Source organism: Natator depressus, chromosome 6 (genome assembly GCF_965152275.1).
Source record: "Natator depressus isolate rNatDep1 chromosome 6, rNatDep2.hap1, whole genome shotgun sequence".
NCBI classification, from domain to species: Eukaryota; Metazoa; Chordata; order Testudines; family Cheloniidae; genus Natator; species Natator depressus.
In genome coordinates, this window is record NC_134239.1 from 110,829,766 (window position 1) to 110,845,095 (window position 15,330).

The following is a 15,330-nucleotide window of genomic DNA, read 5'->3' on the forward strand; positions in this document are numbered from 1 at the left end:
AATACTTTCAATGAATTTAGTGCTCATTAAATAGATTGAAAGCCCTTGGCCTTGTGTATGCTAACATTTTTCTTAAAATTTCTTACCACTGTATTACCGTGGTTGGTAGCAAGAGGAGGGGCTTGCTAGAGCACAGGCCAGCATTTTAGCCACTCTGAACTAGAGTCACAAAAGTGCTCTAAACACCAAGCTACAGAGTCATTCTCATGCTTGCTCTCTCTCCCACGTCCCGTCCCTCCCCGCAATGATTCGTTCATTATTTATCCACAGTGGACCACAGACATTATTTTAAGTTATTTTTTGACACTCTCCCCACCTGAATTAGAATCTAACCCATGACCTAGGGACTGATGTCTATATTTCCCATTCCCAATTCAGAGCCATTCTGTCTGACCCTTCTTCCCACCCAGTGACAAAGTGTTAGCAATGATCTTGCTTATCCTCAGTAACAGACTTTTACTAAAGTAAATACTTAATTCTGTTGCTCATGGTAGAGCAATCTGAATTCCATTCAGTTCCTGAAGGAGGGAAAAACAGACTCCCTTCCTGCAAGGGAAACTGATTAAGTCAGCAAGACCATAAAGTAAAAGGGAAGGCAAAGGGTAATTGCCCTTTTATTTACTCAAAACTTTTGTTGGAGACAAAAGGACACCCCAAAAGGTGTACACAGTGTTGTAGTTCTGTTGGTCCCAGGATATTAGAGGGACAAGGAGGATGAGGTCATATTTTATTGGACCAACCTCTGTTGGTGAGTGACAAACTTTTGAGTTTACACAGAGCTCTTCTTCAGGTCCTGTATCTCTCAGCAACAGAAGCTGGTCCAATAAAAGGTATTACCTCATCTACCTTGACATCCCAAAAGGTGTCTGTCTTGACATTGCCCTCCACACAATTGTTCATGTATAGCTTAACCCTAGGGCAAATATTTGCTTATGCTGACAATGGAGTGTGTGTGTAACTTGGCAATTTTTGAATGTACATTGGGAAAAGTGTGTTCAACACAAAGATAAATTTACATATGAATGTACATCCTACTCTGTGTATTCAATGTCCAGATTCCCACTGTCTTTCTGCAAGGTAGTTTTATTTATAAGTTCATATGTGCTTGAATCTGGAACATGGAGTGTTCGTCTCGAGAGAATTAACTGTTTGAATTTTCTTTTTCAAATTGTGTGTGTTTCATAAACCATTATGTGATGTTTCACCTACCCAAAATATACTTCATAAAGTAAACAAAGGGGGTACTTACAAGTGACCTTTGTTCCTAAAACTGTGTCTATGAAAAGCAATCAGAACCACCATAAAACCATTATAAATCTAACATTCCAGGTAAGACCATCTCAGAGTTTGTAGTAGGGAAACATTCTGAGTATCTGTCCTAGAATACTTAGAAATTGCAGCAATGGAATGTGTGGACATCTGGCATGGGCATTCCTGTTCATACAGTCCATGCTAGTGTGAGAAAAAGCTGGAGGAATTCAATTTTTGCAAACTGAGGAACTAGTAGGAAAAACTTCCTGCTATTTTAAAGGTTTATGAATATTTCCATGACAAGCACATTTTTTTCAAGTTTCATAAAGTATATGCAAACAATTTGCTGCATGCAAGCTAAATGTACTAGAAGATGAGATCAGTGTAAACAATAAACAGGATCTCAAGACCTGAAGAGTCACTGTTGATTAAAAAAAACTATTTTAGTAAGTAAATACTCTAGAGATTAACACACTGTTCAATATTTATTTCACCAATCCTTAAATGAACATTGGGAATACTTTAGTCAATTTAAAAGTAGTCTTATAAAGTTCTACTCCTCTCATCAGCTGAAATACTAGGTTGTAATTTCCTACAGCAAAAGAGATGTTCCTTCTCCTTTTCCTAATATTGGAATTACTCCAGTATCACATAAAGCAGGGGTCTCAAACTCAATTAACCTTAGGGCCAGTGCCAGTGCTCAAATCCTCCCAACAGGCCAATAGTGTCACTCATGCCACACAGAAACCCCCTCCAACCCCCCCCCCCCACACACAACTGCCTAAGGCTCTGGGAGGGAGTTTGGGTGGGAGGAGGTCTGGGGTAGGGGATTGGGGTGCAGGCTCTGGGAGGGAGTTTGGGTGCAGAAGGGGTGAGAGGTTGGGCTCTGGGAGGGCATCTGGGGTGGGAGAGGGGGTCTGGAGTGCGGGCTCTGGGAGGGAGTTTGGGTGCAGGCTCTGGACTGGGGCAGGAGTGCAGGGGGAGGGGGTTGGGTTGCAGGCTCTGGGAGGGAGTTTGGGAGCAGGAGGAGGGTGTGGGAAGGGGGAGGGGGTGCAGGCTCTGGGAGAGGATGGGGGGGGGTGTAGCGCTTACCTGGGGCTCCAAGGTGGGGTGGGCCGGTGGGGCCTCCGCACGCTGCTGCCCCCAGGCACCGCCCCCACAGCTTCCCATTGGCCACAGGGGTGCTCGGAGCAGGGGCAGCGCACAGAGGCACAGCCCCATCCCGGGGTCGCAGGGAGAGGCCAGCAGACACATGAAGCAAGCAGGCAGAAGCCATTCAGCTCTGCTGCGCTGCTGGTGGTGGGCTGGGCCCCGGGCCACTGTAAATCACCTGAGGGACGTGTGGGGGCAGAGCGCCTGGGGGCGGCAAGCGGGGCTAAGAGAGAGACCTGGCTCCAAAATTGCTGGAGCCCCACGGGCCACATTGGGGAGGTTCTCGGGTCGCAGATGGCCCGCAGGCTGGGAGTTTGAGACCCCTGACAAAGTCTGCTTTATATCATTAACAGAACCAATAGATACTAATAGGTTCTGTATTTAATGCAAAACTGAAAGTACAACACTGTAGGTTAAATTATTAGAGTGCATCAGAGCAGGTTTCATGGGTCTTATCTAAACTAGAAAAACTGCCAACAATAGAGTAGCTGCCTGGTGCCAGCAATAATGTAACAATTAGCTTAGACAAACACTCAAACACACTTATCACCATGTCACAATAACCTGCTCTGAGTATGACCGTAGAAAAAGTGTCTGAGCCCCACCTTCACTGGTTCAACTGCACCATTACTTGCTGTTGCTGTAATATGTGTACTAATTTTTCAGTGTAGACGCACCCTTTGAGGCAGCACAGTAGAACGTTACCCAGAAGCACTACAGTTTGGAAAGGCTTCAGGTGTAGTTAAAGGAACAATTCTGTAAAAATGCATGGGTTTGAAGGCCGGGTGCAGACTGGTCAAGACTGAACACTGAGCCTCAGCTCAGAGAAGCTGTGCTAGAGTGCCATTTAATTTATGGTACATCTACACTTATGGCAGAGTACAAAGTACAGACACTGCACGCCCACTAGCATGGCTATCAATAGCAGCGTAGACTGAGGCACAGCTTAGCTGAGTAGACTGCCTTATGCACCTGAACCTGAGGGTACAGACCCTACATGTCTCTCTACATGCCCGAGCAATGCCTCCCGTGTCTACACTGCTGTTTTTAGTTGTATAGTGTCCTGCTGCTTCCCCATTGCCAGAGCCTTTCCTTACCATAGTGAAAGGCCCGCTGCTGGAGCTTTTTCCCCACTGCCTCCCCATGCCAGAGCCTTCCATTGCTGCAGCGAAAGGCTCCAACAGCGAGCCTTTCCCTGCGGCCTCAGCCTTTCCCTGCTGCATATAGCTAGCTATGTGTACCCCACACATAATGCCAGTATGTGTAGACAAGGCTTTAGAGAGGTAGAATTCTGTTCTTCATCTACAAAGGATGAAGGCTTGAATCAGGAGTCTCACTTCTCAGAGAAGCACCCTAACCATTGGGCTAAAAGTTACAGAGAAAGCTGCATCATTACCAATTGCTCCACCTCCCATTTTGTAAAAAAAAATCTCAGTCCCAAAAAAGTGTTTTTGGGGGTTGAAATTATCCAGTGAATTCACGTAACATTTCATGAATAATTTTGGTTAGCCAAAAAATGTGTGTTTTTTGGTGAATTTACTATTCACTGAAACACCCCACCCAGCTCTACTGTCTTCATGTTTCAATCTATTGTAATTGGTCACGGCCCAACCAGCAGTCCATGACAGAATACAAAATGATAACTGTGAATGTCTACTGTATAATCCTCAATTTGGCTAAAAATTTCTAATGTGAATACATTTTTTTTTCTTCAATGAATCATTGCAGGTAATACACAAAAAAACTGAAGATGTAATCCACTGAAATACTGATGCATAATATCTGCTACTTAATATTTTTAGGGCATGGAGGTAATGTTTTTCATCATTTTTATTGACTTTTTCCCCCAATATAAAGCTAAGCAAAATATTTCAAATAAAATTAACTGATTTATGACTATGTTAGTGGAATAAAACTGACCTCTCATTTATAAAATGCTATGAAGAAAGTCTCAGCTCAAAAAACAAATTTTTGCACATTTTAAACTGTAGAATAAAGTAAAATTAAACTTCATAGCAACTCTCACGGAGTCACTGTCAAGGTAAAGAATATCTACAGAATCAATATATCATTTTATTAACAAGTTATTCACAAATTAAATTTATATCTAATATATTGTATTTCATAGTAGATCAGCATATTTTAGATGATTTACATGGGACAATTAAGTATACTCTAAAACTACATTAATTTTGTTTTCAGTGTCCTACAGTTACATTAAGTCTTCTGAAGTGTTTTTATATAAGGGAAGAACAAAGATGTGAACTGCTGCAGCAAGAAACAGAGAGAACTGATTTATTGCTCTAAAACCCTCAGACTTATCAGAAATAAGTTTGTTTTTAACATAAGTAACAAAACTTTTGTATTTAATGGCGAAGCAAACATACCAAATAGTTCTCATCCTGAAAGGCATAGTGCAATGTAGTAATCCACTGACAATCTCCATTCACCAAAACATTTCTCTCTTCTCGAAAACAAGCTGTCTAAAGAAACGAGGAAAAAAGGCATTGTCACAGTCCATAAGTCGTCTTTGCAGGATTCATACATATGCATGTTTTATGGGATTATTTAAAATTTCTACACAGAGGTCTCTAGTCATTGGAATTTAGTCTGCACAAGTGATAAGCCAGGAAAGCTCTGCAGTATGCTTCTGTGGTTAGGCATCCACTCTTAATCCAGAGTGCTACCTTTTTAAAAACAATTTAGCTTGAGCCACTCAAGTCCTTTCTTCCCTCATGTACTAAAAAATGTTTTCACCCCACCACAATCTGTAGCAAAAGGACAACTGCATATGAGGATAAAACCTGTGTGAAAATATACCTATGCAGCCACAGTTTAGTGGGTCAGTTTCTAACAGTACCTCTAGTGAGGGCCTCAGATAATATAAACCAGGCAGGAAATCTACAAAAATCCATATAGTTTCCCACACTAATATTCTGCATAAAATACTGCACTTTTCAGGAGTCTCCCAGTATTTCAGAGTAACATTTACAAAATAATTTGCATGAAAGATTATCACAGCTCAGCTCCATATACGTTTACATACAACAAATCTCATTACATTTTTAGGAAGAAGACTCACCTTGAGTTTATTAATGGCTTTCTTGGCCCAAAACACTGGTCAAGACTGAGTCCCTGGGGTTGTTTTACCACGATAAATTGAGGCTGCCACTATCCATATATTCTTTTTATTTCCATTCCCCATCATTAAGCACTTGCGCTCTGGATAAGAGTGTTTCTACTGGTTCTGATCTATGAATTGTCCAACAACGTGCACTGAGGGAACACCTAGGAATCCCACACTTCACCACCCTCACCCTAGAGGCCTCGCTATTACAATGTTTGAATTTGAGTTTTCCAAGAGAAAAGTCTTAAATGTTTTTTTGAGTGGAGAAACTTTCCAGCGGAAGTGGAATATACTACGGTCAAGTTGGAACAATTAAGTTACACAGTGGGCATATAAAAAGAACCACTCACGTGCAAGGTGAATCATTATATGTCTATATTATGCTGTGAATTAGAATGTCATTTATGCTAATACTTTCACATATAAACACTTATTTGGTGAAATTCTCTGGCCCATGTAATTCAGGAAGTCAGACTAGATGATAAATAGTGGTCGCATCTGGTCTGAAGGTCTATGAGTCTATGAGTACATTGCTATTTTCCCAGTTTCCAGAATTAGATATTTCCATATTTTAACATTCTTAAAACAATATACTTGAAATACACAACTGAGTCCACCCAAGTAACAGTCAGACCCACTTAATTGAAACAATTGCTAGGAACAGATTTAAGACAATGCAATTTGTTGACTAAACAATGGATAAAAAGGCACACCTTGTCTATGTAAGAGCATACCTAGTCTTGCCTACCAGCCTATCTACAAGTGTTTGCTAACAATTTTCCCCATGTTGCCCTTTGTTCACTTCAGACCATCTTGCTCCTTTTACAGTTGATATAAAAACTGGATTTAACCAGATGCACTTTGCTATGTTTAATGAATTATACAATGTTTCTACAATTCATAAAATAAATCAACATACAACCAGCACAATGCATTCATTGAACCTCTGATAACTGAATGAAAAATTACCTAATGTCTGTTTTGCAGTAAGGTGTGTCAGTTAAGAGGCTATCTATTGTGTACTTAAAGGTTTCATTTTAAAGTTGAAGGGGCTTACAACAAATAAAAATGAAAGCTTCCCACATGCTTTATGAACTTGATATGCAGGTTTTGAGAAATCGACTTATCTGCTTGCCTTGTGCAGCAGGTGGTAATCAGAGGCAGGCAAAAAGAAAAAAGGTGCTGAGTGACCTTGCTGTACGCACTGCTCCATTTCCCAAGGGGAAATCAGTGAGCACAGAACCTAGCTGGAATGGCTACAGCTTTCCCTAGAAAGGAATAGCGACACATAGGAGGAGATGGCAGAATTACTGCTCAGATTCTGGTTCCTATGCAGATTCCACATCTTCACCTCTTGCCTGCCCCAGAGGCCACTCTACCAGATGCTCCTGACTGGGGCGGAGGTAAGTCAGCCAGGTAGTGTGTGCAGGTCATATATTGCTTCCTATATTTTCCTCCTCTTCTCCCACTTAGGACATGTCTACATGAGAAAATTACAACCATTTAATTCAACTGGTGTAGAAACTGATTAAATTGGTGCAACCCTGTATGTGGACACTAATTTTGGATTAAAAATGCCTCACAGTGATTTAGTTTAAATTAGGGATGTCGATTAATCGCAGTTAACTCACGCGATTAACTCAAAAAAATTAACAGCACTGTTAAACAATAGAATACCAATTGAAATTTATTAAATATTTTTTGATGTTTTCTACATTTTCCAAATGTAATCAATTTCAATTACAACACAGAATACAAAGTATACAGTGTTCACTTTATATTATATTTTATTACAAATATTTGCACTGTAAAAATGATTAACGAAAGAAATAGTATTTTTCAATTCACCTCATACAATTACTGTAGTGCAATCTCTTGATCATGAAAGTGCAACTTACAAATGTAGTTTTTTTGGTTACATAACTGCACTCAAACCAAAACAATGGAAAACTTTAGAAGCTACAAGTCCACTCAGTCCTACTTGTTCAGGCAATCGCTAAGACAAACAAGTTTGTTTACATTTATGGGATATAATACTGCCTGCTTCTTCATTACAATGTCACTTAAATGTGAGAACAGGCATTCGCATGGCACTGTTGCAGCTGGTGTTGCAAGATATTTACATGCCAGATGCGCTAAAGATTCATATGCCTCTTCATGCTTCGGCCATCGTTCCAGAGGACATGCTTCCATGCTGATGACGTTCGTTAAAAAATAATGCGTTAATAAAATTTGTGACTGAACTCCTTGGGGGAAGAATTGTATGTCTCCTGCTCTGTTTTACCCACATTCTGCATATATTTCATGTTATAGCAGTCTTGGATGGTGACCCTGCACATGTTCGTTTTAAGAACACTTTCACTGCAAATTTGACAAAATGCAAAGATGATATCAGTATGAAATTTCTAAAGATAGCTACAGCACTCGACCCAAGATTTAAGAATCTGAAGTGCCTTCCAAAATCTGAGAGCGATGAGATGTGAAGCATGCTTTCAGAAGCCTTAAAAGAGCAACACTGATGCGGAAACTGCGGAAACTACAGAACCCAAACCACCAAAAAAGAAAATTAACTTTCTGCTGGTGGCATCTGACTCAGATGACGAAAATGAACAGGCGTCGTCCTGCACTACTTTGGATCATTATCGAGCAGAACCCGTCATCAGCATGGTCGCATGTCCTCTGGAATAGTGGTTGAAGCATCAAGGGACATATGAATCTTTAGCGCATCTGGCATATAAATATCTTGCAATGCCGGCTACAACAGTGCCATGCAAACGCCTGTTCTCACTTTCAGGCGACATTGTAAACAAGAAGCATGCAGCATTATCTTCTGCAAATGTAAACTAACTTGTTTGTCTGAGCAATTGGCTGAACAAGAAATAGGACTGATTGGACTTGTAGACTCTAAAGTTTTACATTGTTTTATTTTTGAATGCAGGGGTTTTTTGTATATAATGCAAATATTTGTAATCACAATAAATATAAAGTGAGCACTGTACACTTTGTATTGTGTTGTAATTGAAATCAATATATTTGAAAATGTAGAAAACATCCAAAAATATTTAAATAAATGATATTCTATTATTGTTTAACAGCGTGACTAATCACACAATTAATCGTGATTAATTTTTGTAATTGCTTGACAGCCCTAGTTTAAATTCATTCCTTACTACATAAGAAATTAGTACTTCTAAACTAATGTAGTTAGATCGGTACAATTTCACTGTGAAACTGGTGGTGCTGAAAAGTTATGAGAAAAGTCAGGAGAATAGCAACAGCCATCTCCCCCTCAAGGGAGTCTGTGAAGAGGAGCCTGCATGGACTGCTGGAAGGAGGTGAGTTTATCAGGCAACCATTATCACATGCAGCGGTGAAGAGGTGTCTAAGAGGGGTGGGGAACTTGTTCACTGGGGATGGATGGAATATTAACATGTGGTGGGCCATGTATTTTCTCCTGCGCTAGTAGGCTCAGGCCTGGTCTATGCTTAAATTAGATCATCCTAGCTACATTGCTCAGGACTGTGAAAAATGTCATGCCCTGAGAGACGTAGTTAGATCAACCTAACCCCCACTGTAGATGCAGCAAAGTCTATAAAGATTCTACCACTGACGTAGCTACTGCCTCTCAAAGAGATGGATTAACTACATCTATAGAAAAACCCCTTCCATCAATGTAGGAAGCATCTATACTATAGCGCTGCAGCAGCTGTAGTGTAGACATGACCTTAGCCCTCAGCAAGGTGGAGTCGGGAAAGCTTTCAAGCCCTCTTGTTGCTGTGTAAGTATTTACATAGTTAGACCTCTTTCCTCAACAGTGCCCTGCGCTGTTCGTGAGCTGCATTTTACTTTACACAGATTTATGTAACATTATAAGATACTGTGACTTGCATTTTGCCAATATAATAGCAATTACTCTAAGTAGGCCAGAGCATATGTTATTTTGGATAATTCCTCTCAGTAGGACCTCTAACCACTATTTATTAATTTATAAAGTTCCTATTAGATTAGCACATGTATGTGCTTTTTGGAAACAAATGAATAACTTCTAAAGAAAACTACTAACATCTTTCAAATGCTTTGTTTACACAGCTATCTACTCACCTACTTTTATTTCTGTGTTTCCAGAATATTAGTTAATTGTCTTTAGTAATGCAAATCCCAATACAAATTGTAGGATACACTTCCTGAAGGCTTGTTTTTCAAATATAAGAACAAGTTCATTTTCAATCATTTTTTTTTCACATAGTCATAGCAACAGAAATCTGAGGCTTCCATGTAGTCTTTAACTTGCTTTTACAGTAAACAAAAATCTGGCCAATATAATTCAGGGTAAAAACTAGGGCAGACTGTCTGGTAAACGAATACACAGTAATGCGGAGAACAACAGATGCCTGGAAGGGATTGTCAGACTTGATTGCATTAAAGCAGCTCACTTTCTTAAAAAAAAAAAAGAAAGAAAAGAAGCAGCACCTCCTATACTCATGAAATAATTCTTTCTAATCTGGAAGAGCTTCAATGTAATTTTCCCTAATGCCATTTTTAAAAATTCTCTGTATTAGAAAACATAGTCCTTACCTCTGCCCTTTTAAGCATTTCCCATTTATTTAGAATTTTCATTGCATAAATGCGTTCCGTGCTCTTCATTTTAACAACCGCAACCTGGAATAATAATAATTTTGTTTAACAAAAACAAAAGGAATTTAACAATTTCAATACTTTTTTTTCCCCAACAGCTGATAAATGATGCAAAATATTGCTTAATAAAATCATGATTACTGAAGAGTAAGTAATTAATGAACAAGAGTCTGTGAACAACTCACTGAATATATTGGTAAGTTATTTTTCCCTTCTAAGAATTGAGTTGTAAAAGCACATTACTACTCATTTACTTGACACACAGTATGGTGGTGTATATGGCTGTATAATGGAGAGTGTGTGGAAGAGAACTTTCTCCAGTACTGTACTTTACTAATGGCAAAGTATACACTGAGGCTATGTCTACACTAGAGAGCTTACAGTGGCACAGCTGTACAGATGCAGGGAGCTCTTCCATCGACATAGCGCTGTGCACACTACCACTTATGCCAGTGAAATCTATGTTGCTTAGGGGGGTGTTTTTTTCACACCCCCGAGTGACAGAAGTTTTGCCAACATAAGCAGGAGTGTAGACATGGCCTAAGGTAAAGCAGCATGCTGTCTTTAAATTGCAGTGAAGGAATATAGTTCTATTTTGGAACTGTGAAGGCCACATTTTAGGCAGGGCTTGAAAAATCCACTTGCCCAAAGCTAATAAGAATCTTTCCTGGGCAAAAGCCACCAACTTCTAAAAAACTTAAGGTTTCATTTCGATGAAGAAAAAGTTTTAATTCTTATGGTTGCAAAGAAAATGTGATCCAAATGTCTAGTAATGCAGTGCCATCTTAAGTCTGCAGCCAGACTGCTTGAGTGTCTCTGCTGTTGCTGATCGCTTTCCTAGATTTCAGCAGCCTAAAGACTGACTTGTCAGTTTTCACTGTTGCTTTTCAGAACTCTGCAGGCAGCAGTGAAACTGGCAAGAATCAGATCAAATACACCTCCACTGTTACTTGAAAAGACTGAGTAGCAGTAGAGGCAGGCACTGATGCCATTCACAGAGGAGGCTGAGTGGAAAATGAGGCTGGAGTAGAGCAGCTGAGAGAGACACTCCCTCCAAAACAGGAAACTGGAGGAGGGAGACTGAGTAGCAGAGAATCCCACTCACCATTCTAGCCGGAAGCTCTGGGCCGGGGGAGGAGTGGAGGGGGGAAGAATACTCCTCCCATCCAGTAGCCAGAAAGGGGTGGAGTGGGGGTCTTCAAGATTATTAGTCAGCAATTAGGCAGAGGTGACATGGAAGATGAAGACCCTAAACAGAGTTCAGTGACACACTGTTCTCTAAATGTCTCCAAAGACAACTGACTTGCCTAAATTCTAATTCTTATGCTACTGAACAATAAAAAAAATTATCTAGGTTTATGCCTCTTACTTGGACTTCTAGCCACCACCAAATTGTGGAGTGACTCACCCACTTTGCATTGCTGTGTGCACCTGTCTCTTATAAAGAATAGGGATTTCATACCTTTAAGTAGATAGTCACATCAAATTAGTTTTCTTTCATTTTCTTTCATAATTGCTACTATGGGAGTACACTATCTTCTGCTCTCTCCCCTTCCCATAAACTGCATGGATATCTGGAACCTATCCATTTCAGCACTACTATGTAAACAATGAATTAATCTTCACATCACCCTCCCATGAATACGTAAGTAATATTCTCATTTTATGGATAAGGAAGCTGAAGCACAGAGTCTAAGCAAGTTTCCCAAGTTCACATCGGAATCACAGCCAGGAACAAACTCTAAACCTCACAAAACTCAGCCCTATACATCAACCAACAAGCCATGTTTGAGCGTATTTTTTTTTGGTATTTTGTCTCTCAAGAATGCACGAAAACAGGATCTCTGAGGCACACATGTAAGCCAACTGTACAGTTGCACTGTGAGCTAGCACTCTGATATTATTTGTACTCATTTTGTAGTACATTTTCGTTCAAAATGGTTTTATCTGAAACAAAGCTCTGTTTCACTTGTACTGGAATAAAGAACAAGATAAATCTATACAGCTGAGAGAATGTTTTCAGACTTCAGTAAGAGCAGACACTTTGCTTCCAAAATCCTAGCTAAAAAAACCTCATTTTGGGACTCCATCTTCAAGAAGCAATTTGAGCTTTGAGGATTTCAGGTCTGAAATGAAAATAAGGTAGACTATTAAGCCAAGTTCCATGCTGACTTCCACCCTGTTTCATCCCATTTAATTAAATGGGCTGTAAATCAAAGCAAAATTTGGCTCTAAGCACATTGCAGAACCCTCCCCATTAGTGAACTCTATCAATTACTGTCTAAGGTTGAGCATGTGTCGTCGTAGCTGTGTTGGTCTCAGGATATTGAAGAGGTAAAGTAATATCTTTTATTGGACCAACTTCTGTTGGTGAAAGAGAAGCTTTCGAGCTATAGAGAGCTATTCTTCAGATAAAAAAAGATTAGCTCTTTCACCAACAGAAGTTGTTCCAACAAAAGATATTACCTTACCCATCTTGTCTCTCTAAGGTTGAGCATATCAGGTAAAACAAGGTATGGATTTGCAAGTAATCCTCTTGTAAACTGTTTTAATGTCATTTTTACAGTCTAGATAAAAGTGTAAGAAATGAGCAGTGACTTCACTGAAAGTAAGTAAAGAGTTACAAATTTGATTTACTGGGCTTCCAGAGAATCTAGAGATAGATGATAAAGACACTCTGTTGGATAGCTTATGGGTCTTTGGATGTTCAACTTTTTGTAAAGCATGCTGGCATTATGTCAATGCAAAGGCAAAAAGACAATCTGCTACACCATCTACAGTACTTACTGTATATCAAACCTTCAGAAAAAAAATGTAAGCAACCAGAGTTTTAGGAAACCAGAGTTCTAAGGGACAAAAACTGCAATTTACTCAGATATCACTTCCCTGATGTTAAGGAGAAGACTGTAAAATTATCTAGAAGGCCTTGGTACGTAACACCAAATCTGGTGATTTTTATATCAAGCACAGCTATTGGTAATTGTGTTAGTTAAAAGTTCATCTTCAGGTTTCAAATAGAAACTTTTTTTTCTTTGAGCAAAATCGAGGGACACTTGGGCGTAACTGATGTTTGTTAGAGAAGGAAGGTGCAAGAGAGTCCATATGTCATGCAGTGCGTGTGTGCTGCATATTTTCCTTTTAAAAGTGTACAAGTTATACACCACTTTTACCTATCAGAACCAAACATGAGATATTATAAACATGCTGTTAGAGTCTTAATTTATTCAGTTATGAATTTGATAACTCTTATTGTTCTAGTTACAGATGCTGTAAGTAAGGTAAACTTGATAGTAGTTTGTGCGCTTCATTATGTTGGTAGGGCTATCCTAGATATTGATTACTGAAACAAACTTGCATTATGAACTAGAACTGCCCTAGTACTCTCAGAAGTGGAGTTTCTGTGAGTTAATGCTAAACTGAGTGCCAGTGCTCCACCTGGACAAAGGTCTGTCTACTTAGACCAGCTTTTATCTATTCATATAAGTTGTTAATTAGGTATATTTTAAAATTAAAGTAGAGTTACTAAAAATGGCTTTGTTGTCTTTTGTTGTCTTTGTCTTTTTATTGTCTCAGTTTACATAGCAAAAATTAAGTTAGATTTTTTTTTAAACTATCCACCCTTTACGTTTCCTTGGGATCTGAAGCTCACAGTAAGTTCTTTCCATTTTGCACATCACTACCAGCAATAAAGTTTGTTCAGCCCTCAACAATACCTAAGTTATCCAATAAACCAGTTCGGCCCTCAACAATACCTAAGTTATCCAGTTGCCTTCAGGGGGGTTGCACATACACAGATGACTAAGTGGAACTACAAAGAATTGTCTATTTAAGCTCTTATAACATGCCTATCACCACAGTAACTTCACACTTAGATCCAACAGTAACAGGCACTGCAGAAAACCCTAAAACAGTATTAAGTTCCTTAGAAATATTTTCAAATTGAAACACTGTCTCCATTCCCATGTAAGAGTAAACTGCTTGTTTTGATATTTTTGTGACGAACGTATTGTGGGCAAGCAAAGTCAATTAAATGTTTTGCATTATATTCTGAATTCAGTGAAGTTAATGACCATTCATAGCTCTTATGGTACTCAACTCCACAGTCTTGACCGAGCCCCTGAAGAAGTTCAGTCTCTCGTGCTAATGATTTTTCTCCCTATTGCCCTATAGTTCAGGAGGGAAGGTAGCTCCTGCAGGTAGCGAGGTCCAATCCCATGGAAACTTCTGAACAGACCTTTAATAGAATCCTGTACCTTTTTTCAGGATGTATGACTTTATTTTTAGATACGATACACAAAGAAACAGAATCTAGCTCACTCTTTCCTGATTGTGTTGACAATGCACTACCAACAGGCACAAGAAGTGTTAGCTCTTATTTGTCCTTGAAGTGGCCAGACATGATTGAATACTCACAAGAAACAAAATGTGTTCACATACTATGCAGTTTTCAGAGTATAACTTCCCGCTTAGTCAACATATCCCTGATTCTGAATCATGTTAGTGCCTGGAACTCTATGTTTAATCATAAAGTGGACACAATGGACTCCTTTTGTTTTCTCTCTCCTTATAGCTTGGTAGTAATTCACAAATATGTTCCATTCTGAGGACAATAACAGTGTATGTTGGAGTGAGAGGTTAAATGTATTGATTAGATTGATTGCCAGAGCATAATAAGCAGAGGGATAGGTCTTACTATAAATTACTAATAAAATTCTCTCTGTGTTGTAATAGTATTGCTATGAAAAGGTGTTTCTAAAGCATCTATCATAATATCTAGACAGGGCACATGATTAAGGATTTTAGCTATTCTTGTGCAAAGCAGGCCCAAACTGTTCCACCCTTCCGTTCTATCCACAGTTACTATTTCCCAGAAAACTAGAGCATTGCGTTTGCATGCAAAAATCCTTAGTAATGAACAAGGGAAGGAAAATAATTGTTTCTAAACTGTATTTGCAAGCTTTCCATGAGATGTCAACTGCCAAACATCCTCTTCTCTTGAGAGAGTTACCCAACACCCATATTTAAAGAGTTATTCTTTAAAAATAATTGTTTATACTGTTAATTGAGTATATATTTTTGCACACTGAAACATACAAATTCAATGTAATATGCTCTTTATAGCAAATAAGAAACTCACTAAGGGATTCTTGGGGAAAAACATAAGA

The 15,330-nt window shown here is 39.2% G+C and overlaps 1 protein-coding gene across 7 annotated transcripts in view; it reads right to left on the reverse strand.

Annotated features, from left to right (window-relative positions):
* The window catches only part of CDC42BPB (CDC42 binding protein kinase beta), a 140,660-nt gene that overhangs the window by 73,282 nt on the left and 52,048 nt on the right, over window positions 1–15,330 (reverse strand). For all 7 annotated transcript variants that reach the window (XM_074956277.1, XM_074956282.1, XM_074956279.1 and 4 more), the window contains exons 3-4: window positions 10,106–10,189; window positions 4,791–4,886 (exon numbers count right to left, since the gene is read on the reverse strand). In XM_074956277.1, the coding sequence (XP_074812378.1) occupies window positions 4,791–4,886; window positions 10,106–10,189 (180 nt within the window). The remainder of the gene's footprint in view (window positions 1–4,790; window positions 4,887–10,105; window positions 10,190–15,330) is intronic.